Source organism: Watersipora subatra, chromosome 2 (genome assembly GCF_963576615.1).
Source record: "Watersipora subatra chromosome 2, tzWatSuba1.1, whole genome shotgun sequence".
Classification (NCBI taxonomy): domain Eukaryota; kingdom Metazoa; phylum Bryozoa; class Gymnolaemata; order Cheilostomatida; family Watersiporidae; genus Watersipora; species Watersipora subatra.
Genome location: NC_088709.1, coordinates 9,375,918 through 9,401,810, shown reverse-complemented (window position 1 = coordinate 9,401,810; position 25,893 = coordinate 9,375,918). Strand labels below are relative to the sequence as shown.

At 35.3% G+C, this 25,893-nt stretch overlaps 2 protein-coding genes across 4 annotated transcripts; both read right to left on the bottom strand.

Annotated features, from left to right (window-relative positions):
• Window positions 1-339: 339 nt before the first annotated feature.
• LOC137387555 (uncharacterized) lies at window positions 340-6,815 on the bottom strand. 2 transcript variants are annotated; one of them, XM_068074012.1, is made up of 7 exons: window positions 6,696-6,815; window positions 5,557-5,943; window positions 4,659-4,736; window positions 3,684-4,014; window positions 2,947-3,035; window positions 1,723-2,253; window positions 340-989 (listed from the first exon to the last, which is right to left on the bottom strand). In XM_068074012.1, the coding sequence occupies exons 1-7, from the start codon at window positions 6,796-6,798 to the stop codon at window positions 895-897; spliced, it is 1,614 nt and encodes a 537-aa protein (XP_067930113.1). In that variant the 5' UTR covers window positions 6,799-6,815; the 3' UTR covers window positions 340-894. The 2 variants fall into 2 exon arrangements, with proteins under 2 accessions (XP_067930113.1, XP_067930114.1); XM_068074013.1 differs by having other exon boundaries at window positions 3,684-4,011.
• Window positions 6,816-7,346: 531 nt separating this feature from the next.
• Window positions 7,347-25,544, bottom strand: LOC137387496 (guanine nucleotide exchange factor C9orf72-like). Of its 2 annotated transcripts, none has more exons than XM_068073934.1 (9): window positions 24,814-25,544; window positions 24,428-24,544; window positions 23,883-24,017; window positions 23,408-23,527; window positions 20,886-21,070; window positions 20,222-20,306; window positions 17,331-17,434; window positions 14,198-14,304; window positions 7,347-7,948 (listed from the first exon to the last, which is right to left on the bottom strand). In XM_068073934.1, the coding sequence occupies exons 1-9, from the start codon at window positions 25,228-25,230 to the stop codon at window positions 7,896-7,898; spliced, it is 1,323 nt and encodes a 440-aa protein (XP_067930035.1). In that variant the 5' UTR covers window positions 25,231-25,544; the 3' UTR covers window positions 7,347-7,895. The 2 variants fall into 2 exon arrangements, with proteins under 2 accessions (XP_067930035.1, XP_067930036.1); XM_068073935.1 differs by having other exon boundaries at window positions 24,428-24,532.
• Window positions 25,545-25,893: the final 349 nt, after the last annotated feature.

The window sequence follows — 25,893 nt, the reverse complement described above, 5'->3', positions numbered from 1 at the left end:
GAAACAACCGATTGCAAGAGAGAGATACGAGTTCACTAGTACTGAGCAACATTGCTGTTAATCTAAACTGATAAACCTCACAGACAGATTTGAAGAGTTCAAATAATAGCGGGTAACATTAACCCCGCCCCCAACTTTACGCCAATCTCGGCAGACATCTACCATAATAGTAGCTATTGTTTGTATGCATTATTGCTAGAGGGGCTTAATGAATGGTTCTCCATGATTTCGTTTATGAGTTGACCATTTTTGTTTAAAAGCCCATATTTATCCAGACATTCCACAAAGTGTGCTCGTGCACTACAATATTATGTCAAAAACCTATCAGAAGTAAAATAGTATGACGTAAACACGCTTATATATTTTAGAAAACGCTCTGATTTCACAATAACAAAACAATGGAGCAGTAGCTCATATGATGAATTCATCATCGGCCTTGTGACAAGTTTATCCAGTGGACCCTGGATCTGGTCTGGGTAAGGCCCGACTCGCTGCTATGTTGCTAGTCATGAAATAGTAATTAATATTCATTGACTGGAGGGAGCAAAGAGTTCAGGGATAATCAATCAGGTACACCCAGTCAGAGGTATAATGAGTGACGTACAGGAAACAGTCATGTGTCAAATATAATAGACCAAAACAGGTGGACTTATGAAAAAAATACAAAAACAGTTGAATTAAATTAAAATATGGTGTAGGTAGAAAGTAGTTTTGCAAACTATTACCTACAGCAATAAAAGTAAAAATCAAATAAAAATCGAATTTACGTGAATGGAAAGAGATAACATCATGTATTGTGTGAAAACAGAGTGAGCACAAAACTCCCCTCTTATAGATTTCAGTAGTTGAAATAAAGTTTTAAAGATATTCGTGTAGATATGAGAAACAACTAAACTACTCGCAAGAAGTTTGTGAGTCTGTACAGCCACAGACATCAGACTCCTCTACTGGCTTGCTTAGATGATGATCTGGTGATTTGTCCTCAGTTTCTATAAGGAAACTCAAAAGAATAAGCTACTTCTTTACATCAACAAATCACCAAACACAAGCTCTGGTGTATCACCTCTCACCAAACACAAGCTATGGTGTATCACCTCTCACCAAACACAAGCTCTGGTGTATCACCTCTCACCAAACACAAGCTCTGGTGTATCACTTTTCACCAAACACAAGCTCTGGTGTATCACCTCTCACCAAACACTAACGCTGGTGTATCAACTCACTCAAAACACAAGCTCTGGTGCACCATCTCACTAAAAACACAAAGTTGTTACAGTGATAACTTATTGTTTTGACAAACAAAATAAAATATGTTTTAAAATGGATCTGCAATAAATTGCCTCATTGCCGAGTGGCCTTGAAGCAGACATCCCTCCTTAGGTCAATTGGTGCAACAATGATTTTATAAATTATTGCTATCGTTGGCGAACTTAAGGTTTCAGCTTTTTATAAAAAATTCTAGCATATTTTTTCACTGCTGAATGTTTATTGACAGCAGGAAAAGTTAATATTGAGATGAGAAAAGTTATAATAATAAGATGGGAGACATGGTAAAGCTTGAAAACATTGATTGACATTTTTAGCTACACACAGTTTAGTGTATCTGTTTAAACTAAACTGAGATGATTGTCGTCTCTTGTCATATTTTGTTTACTAACAATTCTGCTGATCTAACATTTTAGATAAGATCATGCTTGGAAGAAAAAACTTGGACACCCTTACCTTCGCTTAGAAGAGCAGGTAACACAACGACATAGCCAAACTGATCTTCATTGCTGCCAACTACGTTATTATTCTCTATTCTACTGCCCTTACGCTCTTTCTCTTGCTGACAGTCTTGCGAATAGGGGGTATCAGTGTATTTGACATGTGATAAGTCAGCGTAGTCTTCTCCCGTTCTGCTGTCAAATGATAGCTTATTTATCCTTGCGCTGCCACCCCCGAAGTTCACTGACATTCCCGTTAACTGACCTCTGCGTGAAGCCAGACCTTCGGCTAGCGACTCGAGTCGATGGTAGTTGTTGCTGTTCAGAAGGTCAGCCTCTAGAAGTCGTTCGGTCTGACGCCTGCCGTTAATGGTCTGAGAAATGTTTGTGGCTGGATGTTTGAAGCCCGTAGCAATGGTAGCGCGATGTCCATTTCCTTCGGCGATCTCTGAGTAGTAAACAGGACCAGACCTCGCCGGAACTGAATGTCTGAACAAGGAGCTATAGTCCGCGTGTGGGTCAGGTACAGCTCTCTGGACCCGACGAGCTGAAACGATAAAAACCACTACCCTAATAAGATGATAGTCCATGCTAGTTGTTTAGATATATCCTATAAACAACTAACATTTTCGTCCTTTCTCTAAGCAAGCATCAAATGCTTTTTTACCTTCATTTTTGAAGGACAATCTGTTTTTCATTTTGATTTGATTTTGCGTAAAAATGTAGATTGTTGGAAGTTATAGAGCGATTATAACGAAGAGTCCCGCTACCCCAATCAACATACTCGATAAGGATAGTATAGAAGGCAGCTGAAAGGTTTAAAAACATTATCTGACACAATTTAAACAGAGAGTTAATACTGCACTTCATCTCATTATGCAGTTTTAGTACTGTTAACCCTTTTTCTGCGCTACAGATTCACAGCTGAGAGATTTAAAACATTTTTAATAAAAGTCTGGATAAGCCTCTTTTTCAAACTGCTCAAATACCACGAAAGCTACCTAAATGTATATTATTTACCACTCTTTGTTTTAACGACTCTACTATCTCTACATAGCTCAATACTTTTACTTTCACCTCCAAAAATACCTATTCTGGTACTTAAGCTATAAACCCATCAGCTAGCAACAGTTTTTTAGCTGGTGGTCATTCTAAATTTATAATAAGAGCAACTGACTTTGCTCAGAGAGATGTCAACATGTATCTTTCTTAGGACTGATGGGAGGATAACCACACTTACAGATAGCGTGTACGTTAATTTCCTTGGGACTGATACCACTAGCTCTCTCTGCATTGCTACAAGAGCTGTTGGAGCGGCAAGGCTTCTGGCTGTAACAAGTACAATGTTATGCTAATCAGTTGCCAGACATTCAAATCATAGAGCACCAGCAACAAAGTGTCATTGGTTACAAACCTGCTCCACCTGTCCGCCCTAATTGTCTATGGATACAAGACGTCTTGTTAGTGGATGAAACCATAAAAGGGAGGCCATTAGACACTCCCTAATCTTAATAACCACCCTATGCTTGTAAGCTAAAATGGTTTTTAAATGGCCAATGAGCTGGCGAATATGCTTTCTGCTTTAAATCTTGCGCACTGCTCCAAACTACCATCAGATTAAGAAGTTCAGTTTATAAAAGGTCTGCAAACATTGTGATGTCAAACAGAAAAATTTGTAAACGATGTTAATCAGCCTGGAACTGCATTTCCTTTTTACAAAAACATGCTGCTTTTTATGATTTCTATTGCTATTCAAGGAGCACAGGCTTTGCTAGCGTGTTAAAACAAAACAGGTTTTAGCCACATGCATTCCATGCTATTTGAATAAATAAAAATAAGTTTTGCAAATTTCAAGGTTGTTCAACGCCGAACACACGTCACACCAAATGCTACCTATAGAACTATTTTATAAGTTGTTATCCATAGTTATTCATATCTTATTTATAACAGTAGTCTTGGCCCCCGTAAGCAACTTACCTACTTGGGCGCACAAGAAGTACTATAACCACAACCAATACAACGACGAGTACAGTCGACACAAGCCCGATAGAAATGCCAAGAATTTTGCTGTCCATTCTCCATCCATCATCGTCAATTGAGCCTCCTCTATTTAAATCAGGAGCTGTGGTAGTCGCTCTGCTTGTACGGATTGGTTCATCGGTGGGAGTTACAGCACCTCTAGCAGGGTTCTCAGGTGCCCAAGATGATGATATTATAGTAGGAGTGGTGTAACCAGCGAGTGTCGGTTTAGGGGTGATAATGGCTGCCGGCAGGAACTTGTTAGTTGTACTTGTTCCTGAAGAACCTGCTGAATAGGAGAAACATGATGCACTGCGCAACTCAAACAAACTGCTTATATCTGATTAAGCTGGGAACATGTAATTTATATAACTTACATTTATTATGATTATTGTACAGTTAAACTCCTAGTTGCAAATCACAACAGTGTGTGAGTATTTCAACATATGATATAACATTTAAGCAGATATGTGTCTCCACACCCGAAGAGATTTTTTCAACAAAAAATGAATCATTTTTTCTTGATTATTACTTCATTAATTTTTTTACTTTTCATTTTTGAAAAAAGTTTTATGTAATGCAGTTGTTGTAATGGGTAATTATCTGCAGTGTTTATATTTAAAAAGTGGCGTTTTAGGTTATAGAATGAATTAAACAAATTACTGTGTTGTATACTATTATGGAAACATTTTTTTAAACAAACAATGACTTAAATATGTGAAGTAGACATCGGAATGACTAACCTCTACATGTAAAGGTGTGATTGCACATCTTAATCCTGCCATATTTGGAATCAATTGTGCAATTTCAACAGACAAACATATACACTAAAACTTAATGCATTGACAGCAACTTGTTGAATTTGTCCCGGGTAAGATGACCGACAAACCCTCCAAATGCAAATTCTGCAAAGAGTTGCTGGTATATACTGACCTTGTGTAACAGCAACCCCATTAGCAGCAGCACTTGCAGCAGTTGTTACGACTTGAGTATACGCTGACGCATCTGTAACTAAAATATAAATACCCTCCATGGCGACATCTCATCTCCAGTGTTGCATCAAAAGCATAAGAAAATTGATTCACTCTTCGCAAAAGAATTCACAGAGAACAAAGTTTTCCTGTTCTTCCCGTGCATTCTTCTTATCTTCGCCAGTAGGAAATTTCTTTGGTCAGCAGAATAATTTGATCCAACTGATACACCGATATTGAGTATGCATTTGTGATTGTGTAATACGTAGGGTAGATCATACTTAATTGAGCTGGTACTCAACTGGGTTTAATGCCCTGAACGGCATAAATAAACACGGCTATTAGCAATAACTTAATCGATAATTTATGTAAATTGGAAAAATAATTAATTTTCCACAACATTCTCCAGTCATCTTTAGACGAAAATACGTCTATGGGCTTGCTTATGACTGCAGTGGGATAGGCAGTGGCTGAAGACTTTGTGTCACCCTACAATTTGCAGATTTTGCAATACTAAATATTTTATTGATTATGGGTCCATTATTTTTCAGATTTTAGAAAGGTTAGTATTCAATCTTTAATTAACAACAAGATGCGGAGCTTTTGGTTAGCAAACATCAAGCTATGATGATGAGGCGAACTGTGAAAGCAGTACAGGTAATGCAAATAGTGTTATCACCTTTTAAGATTTCCTAACAAAAGATTTGATATTTTGCATCTCTTGAGACTTGAACATATTTTAAGTACACTGTATGTTACAGTGCAGATAATTGGAAAAACGCCCCTTACTAGAATCAAAATTATGTTTTTAAAAATCAATTAAAACTTCTCGACTAAAGATACTCATCTGCCACACTTACTGCTAAATGAGAGATCAATGTAGCTCTGAAGATCTCGAGGAAAGTCACCATCTTTGTCCATTTTGAGATGAAAAGTAACATGTGAACCAGTTTGAGCAGATGCAGAAAAATAGTAGACAACTACCGTTCCAGCTGGAGTGCCGGCACACAGGGTTGTGTTGGGAACTATGCTTCCAAAAGGATCTCTAATGGTAAAATACTCCTCTGTACAATCTCTAGAAGAGAAGTGTAAAGAGTTGACATAGATTTCGACTCTCACTGTTCCTGGCACCGTTAGTCGCATCTTACAGTCCCTTTCCTCTTTTTTTTCTTCGTCGGAAATAACACCAGAATAGACATTGACAAACGATTTATCCCTTTCATCGCTGCATATGATGTTAGGACTATCTAGAAGAGAAAATGATGACTACTGGTAAATTGAATTACCGTATGAAATACACAAAGTTAGCTCTTAAAAAAATCTGGTCAATAACACCATAGATGCTCTTCTGTTGTTTGGATTCATGACAACAAACATTGCAGTTTTTCTAACAAATCTGTCTACAAAGACTATTACAGCAGGTTACTTGATCTCATAAATGCATTGAATCGTAAAAATCTGCATTTTTAGTTAGTAGTTGCACAATTTAGGCATCTATAAGAACAAATGTCAAAATGACTACTTTGTTAGAAATCGATTTAATACAAACAGAAGCAATGTAAAAATTATTTACAGGCGCATTTTAGGTTCTTTTTAAAACAAGCTGAAATTAAAAGAAGGCAAATAAACATGCCTATCATTGAAACAACTAAGAAATCTAAAATCACACTACAAGATGCGCAATCCGAACTCTTTACTAAAGATTAATCAATATTTTTTCAGATTTGCTGTCCTACACATTTTTGACAGCACTGAGCTACTTAAACCATTTAATATAATATGCACGGCTATGTAGCCTCTTCTAACCATGTAGGGCATTACATACTTTTCCTAATGAATAAACGATTCCTACCACAGGACTCTTACACGATAAAAAATATTATCTATTTTTAAGTATTTACTTTATTAGCCTTGTATTGGTGCAACAACAGCAACAACTTTGGTGGCAAAATGTTCAAGTAACTTATTTCTAGTTTCTATAAAGCTACAAACTACATACCTGATTGACAGAAGGTGACCATGAAGGTAACGAAAACAATCAAAACTGCGAAGGTCGCAAACATCCTGAAAAGATCTAATACAAGCCAAGTCCTCTGGCTCATCTGCTACTTGATTCCTCTTGCGCATGGCATATGAATGCGAGAGGAAACAACAACCATCATGAGCGAATGTTATTGCCATGGCAACAAAGGTGAAACTGGGTGTCTAAACATCAGCAGAGAAAGGTAAGGAAACAATTGCCAATTCATACACACCCTTTCGGAATAGCTGATGACCGTCCATGATATTTAGCTAACTACTCTTATATTACTGAGTATTTTAAACTGGGAATGTTTAAAAGCACATTTGACCCTTAATGTTGAGGAGCTAAATGTGCTTTTTTATAGTTGCTGTTTAAAATACTCAAATCGTCCCTCCAATCTGCCTGACCATCAATTATATTCCTACTTCCCCAAGAACCCTACTACACCTTATGCTAGACACTAATACATTATAGAGCAGTGACATTATAGAATGCAAAAGGAGCTTTTTCTTTCAATACACATAATTTACTTGACTATTTTTGTTCTTTGTCTCATGGTCTAATTTGCTGCAAACAAAATTGACTGGCGTGAATAAAGTTATATCTATCCAACTACTAAAATTGGTACTCTGTAGTGTATATATTCAATAGGAATTACAGACAAAAAGTAAAAATAAATATAATTAGCAAAAACTAAATACAATAAATGTGACAATCATTATAACTCGAGTTTCTGACATGTTGTAGCAGGTGTAAAAAATAATATATATTTTCATACTCAACAACCACCTGATCAGTTCTGACTTGACTGCAGCTTCTGATTATGCAGCAAATATATAATTTAGCAGCAATTAAAATACATATAATTAGGCATTAGGTAATATGAGAAGTTCTAAAAAATTGACCAGATTTTGACTTACTAGATTCATGGTTCGGTTATGATCAGTTTATGATCAGCTCAGTTGTCATGCTTTACAAGTACAGTACATGTAAATGCTTGAAAATCAATTATTCCAAAGAGAAGGTAACTCCATTAAAGACGAACATCTATTAGTTTACATGCAATTGAATCGGAATTTTTATTCTGAACGGATAAACCCAAGTATATCCACTATATTATTGAGAGAAATGGTCTGTTATAGGCTAGAGCATTCGACCCCAACTGTTGCAAAGGAGCTAATCTCTGTCTGGTTTGTCTATGAAGTGGTCAGTCACAGCCAAACTTATACCTGAATGAAAATATAATTACAATGTAAAATGCACCAAATTGCTGAACTTTCTTTGAATTAGCAAAACTAGTTCAGCAAACATATGTGCTATTAAACTATATTCAAATAGTTTATAATTGTAGACATTTTTAACAAAGACAACAATAGTTTGCCGAGCTAACAACGTGCATTATGGAAATTAGCCTCAATACCATTCCTTAAAGTACATTTTAATTACAACACCTATTTATATAAATCTCAATGTTTGTTTGTCTTTTTGTTTCCATCCTTGTATCCAGTAAGAGAGATTAAAATCTAGTAATGAAAATCCATATTGAACTGGATTTGATCTCGGAACCTCCTGACCTAGAAACAGCCATCTTAACCATTAGACTAGATGTCCAACTTAGCATAGTGATTAATAATAGTCAATATACTCATTACATCGGTTAAAATACTCATTCTTGAAGCGCTCGACGATAGCACGGTCGACAGTTACGCATAGCGGAACGATTATTAATTCGTCTGCAAGCACGGCAATTGTTTTAGTAAACATATGCTTACCTAGACTAGCGTACCAGGTAAGTTACTCAAATTCATTGTGTAGTTAACCTATTTTATTACGCGTGCAACACCAGGTATTTGGCTAGTATTTATAATAAATAAATTATTGCCTATCCTACAGGAACATCCGTAAAATGTAGACCTATCATAATTAGCCATGTCTCCTTTCAATAATACTGTATAATGATTTTTCAGCTAAGGAAAGAGGCAGACCTGTTAGATCAAAGGATGCTGCAGCATAATTGTCCAATTTTAACTCCCAACAGTTGATAAGGTGATTTTTCTTGTCAGCTTTAGTTAAACGTGATCAATGAGCATAAGATACCATAGCAAGTTATAGATGAGCATAAGATACCATAGCAAGTTATAGATGAGCATAAGATACCATAGCTAGTTATAGATGAGCATAAGATACCATAGCAAGTTATAGATGAGCATAAGATACCATAGCTAGTTATAGATGAGCATAAGATACCATAGCAAGTTATAGATGAGCATAAGATACCATAGCAAGTTATAGATGAGCATAAGATACCATAGCAAGTTATAGATGAGCATAAGATACCATAGCAAGTTATAGATGAGCATAAGATACCATAGCAAGTTATAGATGAGCATAAGATACCATAGCAAGTTATAGATGAGCACAAGATACCATAGCTAGTTATAGATGAGCATAAGATACCATAGCAAGTTATAGATGAGCATAAGATACCATAGCAAGTTATAGATGAGCATAATATACCATAGCTAGTTATAGATGAGCATAAGATACCATAGCAAGTTATAGATGAGCATAAGATACCATAGCAAGTTATAGATGAGCATAAGATACCATAGCTAGTTATAGATGAGCATAAGATACCATAGCAAGTTATAGATGAGCATAAGATACCATAGCTAGTTATAGATGAGCATAAGATACCATAGCAAGTTATAGATGAGCACAAGATACCATAGCAAGTTATAGATGAGCATAATATACCATAGCAAGTTATAGATGAGCATAAGATACCATAGCTAGTTATAGATGAGCATAAAACACCATAGCAAGTTATAGATGAGCATAAGATACCATAGCAAGTTATAGATGAGCACAAGATACCATAGCTAGTTATAGATGAGCATAAGATACCATAGCAAGTTATAGATGAGCATAAGATACCATAGCTAGTTATAGATGAGCATAAAACACCATAGCAAGTTATAGATGAGCATAAGATACCATAGCAAGTTATAGATGATTATAAGATACCATAGCAAGTTATAGATGAGCATAAGATACCATAGCAAGTTATAGATGAGCACAAGATACCATAGCAAGTTATAGATGAGCACAAGATACCATAGCAAGTTATAGATGAGCATAATATACCATAGCAAGTTATAGATGAGCATAAGATACCATAGCAAGTTATAGATGAGCATAAGATACCATAGCAAGTTATAGATGAGCATAAGATACCATAGCTAGTTATAGATGAGCATAAGATACCATAGCAAGTTATAGATGAGCATAAGATACCATAGCAAGTTATAGATGAGCATAAGATACCATAGCTAGTTATAGATGAGCATAAGATACCATAGCAAGTTATAGATGAGCACAAGATACCATAGCAAGTTATAGATGAGCATAATATACCATAGCAAGTTATAGATGAGCATAAGATACCATAGCAAGTTATAGATGAGCATAAGATACCATAGCAAGTTATAGATGAGCATAAGATACCATAGCAAGTTATAGATGAGCATAAGATACCATAGCAAGTTATAGATGATCATAAGATACCATAGCTAGTTATAGATGAGCGTAAGATACCATAGCAAGTTATAGATGAGCATAATATACCATAGCAAGTTATAGATGAGCATAAGATACCATAGCAAGTTATAGATGAGCATAAGATACCATAGCAAGTTATAGATGAGCATAATATACCATAGCAAATTATAGATGAGCATAAGATACCATAGCAAGTTATAGATGAGCATAATATACCATAGCAAGTTATAGATGAGCATAAGATACCATAGCAAGTTATAGATGAGCATAAGATACCATAGCAAGTTATAGATGAGCATAAGATACCATAGCAAGTTATAGATGAGCATAAGATACCATAGCAAGTTATAGATGAGCATAAGATACCATAGCAAGTTATAGATGAGCATAAGATACCATAGCAAGTTATAGATGAGCATAAGATACCATAGCAAGTTATAGATGAGCATAAGATACCATAGCAAGTTATAGATGAGCATAAGATACCATAGCTAGTTATAGATGAGCATAAGATACCATAGCAAGTTATAGATGAGCATAAGATACCATAGCTAGTTATAGATGAGCATAAAACACCATAGCAAGTTATAGATGAGCATAAGATACCATAGCAAGTTATAGATGAGCATAAGATACCATAGCTAGTTATAGATGAGCGTAAGATACCATAGCAAGTTATAGATGAGCATAAGATACCATAGCAAGTTATAGATGAGCATAAGATACCATAGCAAGTTATAGATGAGCATAAGATACCATAGCAAGTTATAGATGAGCATAAGATACCATAGCTAGTTATAGATGAGCATAAGATACCATAGCAAGTTATAGATGAGCATAAGATACCATAGCAAGTTATAGATGAGCATAAGATACCATAGCAAGTTATAGATGAGCATAAGATACCATAGCAAGTTATAGATGAGCATAAGATACCATAGCAAGTTATAGATGAGCATAAGATACCATAGCAAGTTATAGATGAGCATAAGATACCATAGCAAGTTGTAGATGAGCATAAGATACCATAGCAAGTTATAGATGAGCATAAGATACCATAGCAAGTTATAGATGAGCATAAGTAAGATTATTTATCCTCATAGGGTAATCATAGCTAGTAATTGTTGATGAAATCATGCAGGAAGCCCAATAAAGCTTCAGACTATAACATGGATCTCTGAACACCTCAGCAAAAGTGGGGACTATTTCAACAGCTATTAATAGATATGGCAGAGGCAGCAGAAAAATGCTGTCAGCATTTGTTTGTATTAGTACATGTAAGACATGGCCATGACAAGTGATAGTGATATCGCAGAGTAGCACAAATTTGGACCCAAAATCTTGTGATGCTGTGTTAAAAATTGACTTTTAAAATGGTTAAAATTAGCTAAAGCAGATAGTTTTAACTATATTTTGACAAAAATCCACTAACTGATAGATGTAAAAAGAGAATATCTATCAAAATTCACAGCATAAATGCATTATATTGTACTTCACACAACTATACTTATCAATATTCTGATCTGAAAACATTCCAGTTTTTACTGATCATTCTAGAATTACTAGGTGAAAAAAGATGAACAAATCAAGCCGAAATTAGAACAGCAATGAGCAGAGTGATTGGAAATTTTTGAACGAACTAAGAATAAAAACTTATTGGTTGTTATTCTGTTTGTTTGTTATTTAAGAAGTTTGTTATTCTGGAAATTGAATGCTAAAAAATTGAATTTTGACTCTTTTTGACATGAAAAGCTTAAATCTTTTGTTACCAAATTAATTTCTTTACGGGACATAATTACATATGCAATAAAACCTAATACTTGACAAGAGTGCGAATAAATTGTCATAAATTTCGAACCGCAGTCTATAAAAATGTTTTTAACCAAATTAATCACCATAAAATTTTACATGAGCCAATGACATAAAAATACCACAAACGGGTTGGAGAATGAGCTCAAACAATATGTCGGCCATTTTTGCTATGATCGTGAGTGTGTCCAAGTCAGGTGAGTTATCCATATTATTACAGATTACGGCATTATTATTACTGCTTGAAATGAAAACAATCACTTCCAGTAGTACTATTGTTTAATAAAAATCATCCAAAGTCCACAGATCTAAAATTAGTGAAACCTCTGTAACTGTAATGCGTCTGACACGACTGGTTATTGTTAAAAATAAATTGCGATAAAAAATAAAGTTTTTGCAAAGCGAAACTATTCTCCGGATTATTTGTAAACATACAGTAGCTCCACCAGATGACTTTATTTCATTCTGGGGTTAGAATCATAAGGCAATAATGTAGTATAGAGAGGTATAGGAACCTATAGCAATTATCTAATGCAAACCCCTGAGAAAACATCAAAACTTTATATACATTCTGTACATATTAACAATTAGTAATAAAATGGTATAGTAACCTTAGTAACTATAGTTACCTATTCGGTGGTTATGAACTGCAATAAAATGCAACATTACTTGCGCAGTACGGTATGGAGTTCTCACCTTAGAGACAGACGTAACCGAGGTGTGGGAGACTCGGACAGCAAAGCGCTCGGTACACTACACCTTTGTGACGCTGCGTAACACAAACTTTATATTTAACTAATATGAATTTAGCTTATTAAACACACACTTGAAGCTAAGTATTAACATTCTACTAAACTTAATTTTGTCAACGTCTCAACTTTCTATTACCTGTAGCGCTTTTTGCCTCTCTTTCACTATAACTTTTAGCCGGCCTTAATAAAACTTTTTCAAACTAGTTCAGCAAGAACGAACTAGTAATGCTGTTCAAATTTGAATTCCGAAGAAACCTATTGATGTCGTATGGTGGAAAAATGCCGTAACGAGGCACCGGACAAACTTTGTGTTCCACGTTGCAAGGCGAAAAATCTGTAAGAAAAAGAGGCCATAATGCGATGGGTCTACTGTATCTCCTACTGGTTCAATGCATACAGATAGCCATTTCCTTTCATTCAAGTAAAGATATGATCAGCCAATTACCTGACTCACTAACCAGAAGCGTTTTGTATGAAGTCTACTAAAGCATTACAACATGAGTCTTGGCCGGACTATACTATGCTGCTTTTGCTGATATAAAAAGCTTAATTTTGACTTCATTGAAAAAGTCCTTTTTTATTGTAAAACTATCAAAAATTGTCAAATATTGATTGTAAGACGTAATCACTGCAAAAATTTTTTTCTGATTTTTCAGCCTTGGGCCGCCCTAGGGTTAAGCGAACTAGATGAAAATATCAAACGCTAGACAAAATATTAAACCAATCTTATTATTTATTTTTTAAAGACAGCCTCAGAAACAACCCAGCATATAGAAACAACTCAGCATATAGACACCATCTATTTGATTATCCATACTGCTGGTCTAATGTAAATAATAATTGAAGTTATCCTCCACAAAGTGTCGCAAAATACATGTGAAGTTAATCAAAATTTGATCATATTTTTATTACTTACATAGAACTATCATAGACATCTACATAATAGGAATATATAAAGTTAGCACTGAAATCATAAAATTTTTCATTTTGAAAGTACATAGAACTATCATAGACCGTAGACATTCAAATATTTACATTGAATATTCAAATCATTTACAGACAACGAAATACCGTAACTTCATAGTGAGATTTCAAATACCACAATATAATTGACAGAGTGACACCCTTCTTTCTAACATAAATTTATTCCTTGACAAAAACCCCACCTCATATTATCTGCTATAGAAAGGGTTTTTAATGACTGAGAATATTGCTTACGCAATACAAAATTACACACCCAGCAACTGACTGTAGGAACGGGTCTACATGTGAGCAATTTCAGCAACAGATGAACTGCTACCCTCATAGTGATGAAGCTATCCCATTATTAAATAATAATTATTAAATTTGAAATACCTGGCAGCAAAAACTCAGCCAAAGCAAGCATAACGTCTGCATCATCCTTATGAATGAACTGGTATTTGATCAGATGCGACTTAGGAAGCTTGTCACTGCCCTCCTGCCTAGAAGACACACGTGTAGCGACTGATGATCATTTTTCAAGTGTTTTACAGTAACTCATAAGTAGACCTATTTACTATTTAAAGAATAGAGAAAGTATGATATTATTATGCTTTATTATTTATCTTTATTTATTTACTTATCAATCAAGGAGATTGACCAACCAGAAGCTGAGATACAGCCAGCCAAACACAGGTCTACCAAAAAACATAAGTGTTTTGGTAATCCTCATATTAGCATCAATATATGACGTATGAAATCGACTTGTGTGCCATTGGTCAATTAAACCAACTAATGTCTAAGGTCTCCTATAACAATCACGGTGTTTTAATGGGTTTAATCCTTGGAAGTATAGAACAATCAAATTGGGCCTAACAATCATTGCTCTGAGAATTAGATTGCAATTAGATTGAGAATCATTGCTTTGTAGATTAGTTTTAGCATGAAATAATTACACGCATCTATTATTTCGCAATATTTCGCTATCTTGCTAGTTCAGCTCAGTTTTGTTGTTCTCCCACTTAGCTTCCCTATTCAGACTCATCTTTAGCGCTGTCCAGACTTTTTTTATCTATAGCTAATAATGGAATCAATCATCAATCTCAGTTATCATTTGGAATTTTCTACAAATTATATTAGTTACATCATTTATTCTATACGCAGTTATATTATTATTTTGTATAATATGCATTATGATTATTATATTAATCATAAAAATAATCATAGATAAGATAATAGATAAATAGAAAAATCAAATCACAAGTTATCGTTTTCCTATCTTACAGCAGGAGCAGCACGGTCAAGTTATTCTTTTTAAAATTATGGCTGTAGTGAACTTACAGTCTGTTAATAGTGACGATAATCATGAAAATCAACTGAATGCTGCAGTAGGTACATAGAAGAAAGATGATGAATGAACAAAAATTCACATTCCCATTTCTTATTCTAAACAAACTGCAAATCACGGATATCGTATAACATAGACTATACACGCGCCGTTTGTTGAACAGAAAATCTTCGGAGCATCCGTGGAGATCAAGTTAAAATTTGAGGCACAATAGTCAAAATTTGCTCTTCTGTTTTGAAGAATCAAGGCAAGAGGTTGTGGGCGACTGCCTTTACCACACAATTTTTGCTTGGTTTCCCTGAGAAACCAGAGCTAGTCTGTAAATTCTCTACTATCGCGAGAAGCGTTTCACATCTCGTAGACTAAAACAATCAGTATACGTAACGGCGGTAAGGGTGCGCAGCTCCGGCACATGTCCAATAAGTCGATTTCATATGTCACAATTCTCGGGATTTTTTGAAGGGTTTTTCCTCTGATTCGTTATTAGGTAGACCTGTGTTTGGCTGGCTATATCTCAGCTTCTGGTGGGTCAATCTCCTTGATTCTTTTTTTAGAACATCAGTCAACACCTCAAGATACATAATAAAGCATCATAATATTCACACTTTCTCTATTCTTTAATGATGACGTGACGTCCTATAATGAAGTTCAAATATTTTACAGACCTAAACTCTATGATGAAGGCCTGTAAGGAAATATAGCTGCCCTTCACCAGAACACAGACTGTGGTTCTATGTACCAGCACATCGACTGTGGTTCTATGTACCAGAATATAGACTGTGGTTCTATGTACCAGAACATAGACTGTGGTTCTATGTACCAGAATATAGACTTTGGTTCTATGTAAGAAGAAATAGACTGTGGTTCTATGTACCAAACATAGACTGTGGTTCTATGTACCAGAACACAGACTGTGGTTCTATGTACCAGAACTTAGACTGTAGTTCTATGTACCAGGATATAGACTTTGGTTCTATGTACCAGAATGTAGACTAGTTCTATGTACCAGGATATAGACTGTGATTCTATGTACCAGAACACAGACTGTGGTTCTATGTACCAGAGCATAGACTGTGGTTCTATGTACCACAACAAAGACTGTGGTTCTACATAACAAGATATAGACTGTGGTTCTATGTACCAGAACATGGACAGTTCTAAGTAAAATTTTTGATTCAGATCTGTTTAGTTTCAAGATTGTATGCAAACTTATAATACTTGTATTATACAGGGTAACCAATTGTTACCCTGTATAATAAAAGTTGAACTAACAATGGTAAGCTAAAATAGTAAGGATTAGATGTATATTAATATAATCTGGATTAGGTGCATGAGAGACTGGAAGATGAATGCATCAGATGAGATGAACTATAGTAATATGCCCTAAACCGTATGTTCTTGTGTATAAGCAGCACCTGTGAACCTAAAATTTTGTTTAAAAATTTAGGTTGTGGCTTAGACAGGCAATCTAAAAATTATATCTGTGAACTTCTCACTACATTCGGGGTCTACACCCATTGCAAGTGATAGAATAATTTATTCAACAATAACATGCTAGGAAATATTCAACACTTGTGCTGACGTAATGAGGTCATTACTCGAGGACACTGTCACGCGACATTTACAGCACTTAAATTCATTCCTTGGGGTGCTTTTCATTGATGCAAAAACTGTAGCAGCATTGCCGTTGGTAGTTTCCAAAGCAACGTTCACAACTTTAAATTTAAAGGTGGCATAATATTTTCTCCCTCTCTATAATATGTGTTATAAAATGTAATCACCGATTTGGTACTTGTTTACCGGAATTTGCTAAAAGCGTAAGACAACTCCAGCAAGGATTAGAACACTGAAAGGTTAAATGCCGTCTCCCTAGCCAACGCGTGCGTGTGACGACAGACAGAGACGGTTGACTCGGCGAATGACACACATGGCTAGGTTAAAGTAAGTGTGTTAAATGAATGAAAAAACGTCAGGTACTGCTTATACACACACTGTATAACTGTGACTCAAAAAACAACCTTCAAAGTTCGGAGCGTGTACATGGCGGTGGCTTATACACGAGGATTCACGGTAAAGTTTAAAATACTAGACTCATGACTAGTTGGCCACTTTAAACTACTCTTGTTAGCTAGTACTCATAGATGATAATCAATATCTAGCTAATCTGTAGGTAAGACTTACATAATCGGTGAGAGATACTCTATGATTGCGGTAGCCTTGGAATGGAGGTATGAAAGGTACTGGTCAATGTAGCCTATGCGTCCATTCGGTTCCATAGAGTGCAACTATAAGCAGACAACAACCTATTATTAGTCATAAAGTACAACTATGAGCAGACAACAATTTATTTTATTTTCCAAAGATTACAACTATGAACAGGGAACTGCCAAGCTAACAGTTTCCATGGAATACAACTGTAAGCAGACTAAAACCATTATACTAGTTTTCAAAAAATACAGCTCTGAGCAGACAACTACTAATCTATTGGTGTCAACGGATTACAGCTGTGAGCAGACAACTACTGATCTATCAGTTTCCATGTAATATATGTAGGTAACTGAGCAGACAACAACACGTCTATTAGTTTTAAAGGAATACAACTAATAGCAGACTAGCTTTTGTAAATCAAATAAACTATTAAAAATATCCTTATTTACTTTAGCATTTTATTTGATATCAGATTTTTCTTCAAACATTCTCATCGATGTGAGCAGCAAATTGACCAAGTTTGAGTGTGTATGTTAATTTTGTTAAAACCTTGCAAAAATGATATAAATTTATTGTGAAACCATGTAATTAACCTGCAATGATATTATAGCCGGTGTACTCCTTTGCAATTATTTGGAACTTCGAATTTTTATTTCATTCTAAATTTGAAAACATATTTTTATTTTATAGCTATATTTAACAATGTTGCATAAAGGCTCATTGCACTCATTGATATGTTTGCTACAGTCTGCAGCCACAAATAGCTTTTTATGTGCAACAGAAGAAGAGTTATGAGCGTCGATCTATTGTAAGCCGAGTCTATATAACCGCAAGGATATTATCAAACAGTATGCTATAAATCTGCAAGCTTATAAGTTATACAATAATCTATTAGATGCTACAAATATATATTCAAAAACAAGTAACATAAACAACACATAATTATAATGCATGCAGAAACAAAAATTACCATTTGGAAAACAAAAATATTTGCATCGTTTGCTTGGATAGCTGCATTCTGATTGTTGCTTTCGATGGAACGAACATCTTGTTATCCAATACCTTCCACAACATCTTCAGACCTCAACTTTTCTTCTGCGCTGCTGAACTAGTCAATATTTGCATCCAAACAATTTTTTGGAAGAGCAATACTTTTACACATTGCATTTAGCACAAATGCGATGCGTAAAATCTTTGCTCGCTAAACACAACCTTCAACCTAAAACTAGTCGTTCATCTACCATCGAAAGTGTAAACCGTTTTTAAATACATATACTTCGAAGTATCAAGGCCTCGTTAAACAAAGAACTACTATTAGCCTAAGACAGTTATTAATTATTTTTATGGTGTTGCTTTAAAAGTTAAAAAAAAACAAAAACGCAAAGCTTCGTGGTTGGACAACAAGAGAATTAATTGTTATTGATGTAAATACGGTTTTGTGGACACTTCTCCTGATAAATTGATATTACGAGTTCGTAAAGATTAAAGATTGTCAAAGTGGTGTGTCCAACGGAGGTGACGTTCAACTAGAGGTTTTAATGGGATCCTTGCTATTCAATCCAAATTTTAGAACTCGACTTGACGCTGTATGGAAATTTTTAAGTAATACGAAGCAACAACTTTTCACAAATTCTTTACATTAAGTGGAATGTATACAGTGTGGAGTGTACAGTACAATTGTTCAACTCACAGTAGCTATGAAAAATTGTGATTACAATTGGTTAAAATTAACAAGTTGGGATTATTTAGTAGCACAGTTGATCATTATGCATAACGATTATAAGCTGGCTTAAAACACTGCTATTGTTTTAGTAAAGATTTAGCCTACAGTGGAACCTCGGTTTTCGAACGTAATCCGTTCCAGAAGGTTGTTCGAAAACTGAGTTGTTCGAGATGTGAAACAATTATTCCCTTTAGAATTAATGTATGTAAATTTTAATTCGTTCCACGCCGAGATAACCACTTCGGTAACGTATTTTTTTTAATATTTTACACCGTAAACTGTACTGTATACTACGTACAGTAAATAAAAACGGGTAGATATAGATCGTGTTTATTTTTAATAAATTTTTTTATCTATGATGATGAAAACAGAAAATAAAAGGTAAAAATTTCGTACATTTTGCTCTTAAAACATCGAAAACATTCACGTTAATATACAATACAAAAGATTATAGAAACTGATAAGGAAACAGCGAAAAATACAACAGATCAGTTACATAAAAAATCGTGTGAAATAGAAAATATAAACAGCAATGGCAAGTTTACTTCAAATCTTTGAAGGAGAATTTTCCTCCCAAACAATTTAGGGTGACTCGACTGGAAGAGTTGTATCTTTAGCAAATCTCTTCGGTAGAGGGACGTCGTCCCAGATGGTTCCTTCCTTTTTTGTAAAGAATTTATGAAGCGTAACTCGCTTCTCCGTTTGTTAACGAATGTTTCCATGCTGTTTTCGAAGCTGTTCCGAACGTTTAATTCTAATGTACATGCTCCGGTATGATCGAGAACCGAATTTATGTTCGAGATCCGAGACTAACAAATCTTAATTTTTTCGGTCCAAAACCGAATTGGTCTAGAACGGAAGCATTCGAGAACTGAGGTTCCACTGTACTAGCTAACGAGTTGACTCAAATTATTTGGGTAATTAATTGACCACCCGTGAAATGCTGAGCATTTGGCTAGTAAACTCACGCATATGATACTATAAAAAAGCAAAAAGTAGTCATCACATCTGCTGACAAACGATTTAAATGAAAGACTAAGCTTTCCGCTTGCAGAATACAATGACAAAATGCATATATTAAGAAGACAAGAGAGAAAGTAGAGTAAACAACTGGTAAAGTCTGAGCAGAGTACGTACAAACCTGTTTACGGAGAGAAGAGATTGCAGGAGAGATGTCAGTAGAGAGAGAAACATCAGCACTTGAGTCATTCAACAGACCTGGTAAACTGCAAACAACACATTCGAGCAGTGCTACAAGAGTAGTCACATAAAAAAACCACAAAATATGAATTCAAACACTGGTGAAGCTGATGAGAAGACATTCGTAGAATTATTACGGCAAAATTATGGAATTAAATAAATTAATTATTAATCAACTAGGGTTGAAGACCAAGGTTTTTTCATAGCAAATAGAATGCTACTCGTCTGATTGGACATTGGTAAGTTTATTATTAAATATACAATGTAAAAATGTATAACTTTTACGGTATTTATGAATGCATATACATACATGCATATACATAAGCTCACACATATGCACGTGTATACATGTACATGCATACACATGCATATGTACACATATGTAAATACATATGTACATGCGCATATGCTTTAATGGCATACATGGATTTAACAAACATGTTTTAAGATTTAACAAAAATTACTTTTAAGATTTTTACATCAATACTAATACTAGAGGGTCCCTCACACACATTTTCTAAACTGAATTTAGAAGCATGTAGAACTTATTTTGCATACTATACATGTACATACTAATGCTACAAGCTGGAAAAAACCTACAGTACCTCGACTGGAGTGGTCTGTAGAGCAACTCAAGGAGTTGTCTCTCTCTAATTAAAGACTGATGCTTGACATGAAACGTGTAGCTGGAAGTCTTGAAAACTTTTGACTTGCTGACATCTACTATAGTGACAGGGTAGTCAAAGGTCGTATACAAGGTGAGCAGAAAACTAGGGTTACTCAACAGATCCTACAAAAAAATAACAAGTATTCTTAATTTATTTCTAGTCTTTCAAATGCAATGAAATCAGTAAGAGGTACTCATTGTAACACGAAAAACGTACCATTTACAGTGGACCTCCGCCATATGATTTTAATTCGTTCCAGTGTTGGTATCGTGAAGCGGAAACGTCGTTTTTAGAGGCGTATAGAAAACCATAGTAAATATCTAATGCAAACACCCCCTGGTAAAAATCATCCAAGTTTTGTATACGTACTGTACATATTAAAAGTTAGTAACGAAATAATGTGTTAACCTTGGTAACTATAGTCACCTAAAGTAACTTTAGTGTATTTAATGGTTATGCTCTGCAATAAAATGTAACATTACAATGTACTAGGTGCAGTATGTACTGTAGAGAGTTCTTACTTTTGAGACACGTGTAACATAAACGTCGAATTTAACTTATATGATAAGAGTTGAAAAATAGAGAGCCACCCTTTATTTGAAGGCTACCTTTATTTGAAGGCCACCTATATTTGAGCTACACATTGACATTCATCACGCTAATTAGTAATCAAAGGTACCTAACAAGGGGTATTTTATTAAAAGACCAGTGCAATTTCGATGGAGTTTTGCAGACTAACATTAAATGCACTGATCACGCATCAAACATGTGAACTAGCACACCTGGAACATGCGTACTACTCATTTGAGCCGACTACATCGTTGTGTGTTAAACTTCCTCAGCCAGTACGAGAATGTACCTATAACCTTTGGTAGACATGTCGAACAGGCACGAATCTGAAGTTGCTAATGGTCAAGTCGTTTGAGAGATGTGGGCTGACAGATGCTCTAGACGGCTCGGAGGATAACAAGATTCATTGCCTCTGGTCAGACGGCCTGATTAGGACTGGACCGAAATGTCTCCGACAAGTATGGGCCAATGCTGGCATTAGCAATAAAAATGACAACCAACTATTCGATGCTGATGAGCAAGTTCAAAAGAATGATGAGGACTATTGCAATAGCGGTGCATCATTCAATTTTCAACAGTAAACATTTTATTACTTACCAGTAATCCCCCTATTATTTTGTATTATATGTCTTGTAAAATATTTATTGTATTATAATTGTATGTTGGTTGTTATTTTATCGTTCGTTATTCGTTAAATGAAATTTAATTTCCCAAAAATGCTGAGCAGCTAGTTGAAAATTTGAATGCCACCCTTTTATTGAACGTCACCTCTATTTAAACGCCACCATAAAAGAAGGTTTGTTAAATAGAACGCCATTCAAGTTCATTCAAACGCCATTCTCGAGAGAGAGAGAGAGTGAGCATCGAACCTCTTTCATGCGTTGTCGAAGGGATTTCGGCGAATAGCATATCGCCGTTTTCGTTATTCCGATGTATTCAGATCACTGACTGCCAAACTTGGATAGAAAAACTTTTTTGTTGATATCGTGTGGCGAAAAACATGCTGTGATGCGAGGGTGATAAACATCATGTTCCACATCATAAGGCGAAACAATCATATAATAAGGTCATCGTAACTCGAGGGCGCACTGTAAACTAGATCTTTGCTTAACGCTACACCAATGCTGCAGCATTGAGGTTTTATGTGAGGCCATAAATCTCAACTACATGAAAGACTGGTACAAAGAAGACATTGATAGTGTGTTATCAACTTTGACCTTGATATTACACTGTCAACTTTGATATCATACCAATGAGTTCAATAATATACAATTGAGCTTGATATTATGGTTTTGACCTCAATATTATGCTATTAACCTCAATATTACGCTGTTGACCTCGATATTATGCTGTTGACCTGGATATTATACTGTTGACCTCGATATTACACTGTTGACCTAAATATCATGAAGTTGACCTCGATATCATGGTATTGACATTGATATGATGCTTTTGAGAAAACTGGGATTAAATGTTATACCAACGAATGGCTATTGACCACCTTTGGTAGAAAAAATAAAAACATTATTTACATCAAAAATATTGTTTTTCTGTCAAGTTGCCAATACTTTCATAATATACTATGAAAAAAGAGTTCAGTTTTGCCTTAGAAACCATCGACATATTTCAGCAGAGAGAGTATGCTCTGCTCTCAAAACTCATAGACTTCCTTAGCTCACTTGAGAGTACAACCTACACTCAAAAGCCATAGACATACCTTAGTAAAGAACAAGCCCCACAATCCGACACAATGAACTTACCTCACTAGGAAGCTTACTCTGCTTTCATGAGCCTCAGACTTATCTCATTAGAAAACTCACCCTACAAACGGGATTCATAGACCTACCTCAATATTGAGACCAACATGCACTAATGATTTATAGACTTACCTCACTAGAGAGCACACCCTGCACAAGAGCATTGGGTATGACTGGCTGATTCAGCTGCCCACATACAAAGCATCGATCTCTGTAGACTCGTGGTACTATAAGAGACAAGCTCCTCACACACTACAATCAGTACAAATGAAGCAAGAATTTTCAGAACAGCGAATACTAAACCACCACCAAAAGGTAGAAAAGGCACACTCTGTTATGCCAGTTGGTGGTCATGCCTTCTCCAATTATCTTACTTTTACCATGTCAAAAGATGAAATCAAACAATCTTGCAGACGACCACTTCTCATAAATAGAGCTTTGCCATGACTATAATAAAAAAAAACAGCAAAACTGAACAGTTTATTGACGTAAAATAACCGAATTTTACCAGAAATCTAATTTTGATCAAAATTTTAAATCAAACTGCCTTATGGTGATTTCGCTCATGCAATACGAATGCCATTGTAGAATGAAGACAATGCTTTACCTTGTCAACTTTACCCCTCACTTCCTCATTGCTGCCAACAACTATTGCTCTGCCACAAGTCAGCAGCATTGAATTGATTCCTTTCCAAAGAAGGTCATTACTATTCTTTCCATCATTAAAATAAGTGTTCTCCACCTACATTTAAGTGATTAGGAAAATAGCTCTGATTTTGCAAAAGCAAGACTTGACGAATTCTTGGAACATCAGCGTGTTTTGTTAAAAAAAGATAACAAATTTAAGGTTCTAATATTATTACTGGTGAGTTCTCTACTATGAAGAGAGATCTAACAGAAGAGTTATGGCTTAGATAAGATTACAGGGTACAGATACACACTGCAGTCATCAAATGTTATCACTGAAGGGCCAGTGGAACTAGCACGAAAACGTAGTCAGGGTTGCTGAAAACCATAAACTTCGGACAAACTACAAGGTGCAAACTGAGACAGATCTCAATATTTGTACTGGAATAGAAAGGCACAGAATGGTTAAATTAGGAAAATAACAGTTCACACAATAATGACAGACTGTAATTTATAGTAACAAACCTTGAGCGCCTGTAAATTCAACTTGGCTTTTTCCAGCCTGTGGAAGAGTTCTACAACTTTCACCACCATCTCACCAAGGAAGGAATTAGATTTCACCATATTTCCCTGTAAGAAGTCCTGTCGACCAAATATGAAATTAAATTACAAACAAACTCATCCATTTAATAAATATTTATTTACCAACAAGGATAAAAAAAATTTTATAATTACTTTCATCACACAGCCAATAATTTTTGTGTACACTGTTAGCATAAGGTAATGAATACTTTGGTGGTATAAATAATTTTAATGTTGAACATTCAAGATTATTTGTTAACTTTTTAGCTAGAGAGAAACGCAGAAGGCAAAAGAAAAATGATTGAAAAATAACTAACATGAAAAGATACCTGGTGCAGTAACACTTTGTATTCAGATATAGCTTGCTTGACAACATTGTCCAATATGTTTGACCAGCGAAGGTATGCTGGCCTCTGTTCCAATTTGTAGACACAGGTCAAACAGTAGATGGTAGTCGCAGGTTTAAGCTTACATGTAGCACCAAACAAATAATTAACAGCACAAATGGACCGCTCAACAAGACAGTACATGTTGCAGTCAATATTCGGACAAAAAGTGTCTCTAGTAACTTCGGTCTTTAAAGCCAGCCTTGTAAGTTGTTTCACTTTGACAGGATCGGGTTTGCTTGTTAAAGGATGAATCCACATGCATTTTGCTGTTGGACCAGCGGTATTGTCCCAACATGAAAATATTATGCATGTTATTGCATTACTTGCTGGCAAATCAAATATCTTATAGGAAGCCATGATTATAAGAAAGAGAAGTTGAGCAATCAAACAGACGACATCCGGTGAGAATTTGAATGCAGTACCACAAATGATACTAAAATATTTAGAATTAAAACACTCTCGGCTATTAGATTAGGCACAGTCTGAGTTACAGTAGCCTCATCCCAGTCTACGAGAAGCTCAGTAATATAGTAATATATTGTGAGAAAGATTGGCAAAGCAACCCAGAGTATAAAGTAGAAAAAGAGTAGGCGAAGAGAGCTTTCTCCAGTAGCCAGTTTTTCGAACTCGTTCTCCCACATTCACTCGTTTAGCGGCATCAAAAATAGTGGTGTATCTGAAATTGAGAAATCACTTTGAAACTATAGCGCATATAATAGTTCATGCACTTACTGTTACGCTTCTAAATAAAATAGAGCTGATTTAACATTGTTAATGTGCAAATAAGGTTTACAATGTGCTGCTTTATTTTGTGTCTACTTAATTGCCTGCTTGTTTGCTAAAAGTATAACAACTTGGCGTTGTACCTATGCTTAAGTCGATTGTTTTATATGGTATGCTCAACCCGCAAAAAGACCCAGAGTAGATAGGACGACCTGCCAGTTCTAAATGTCTATTAGAATACGTTAGTTTCATTTTGGTGTGTTGTCAGTTCAAATAAAAACAGTTTTTAATGTCAAT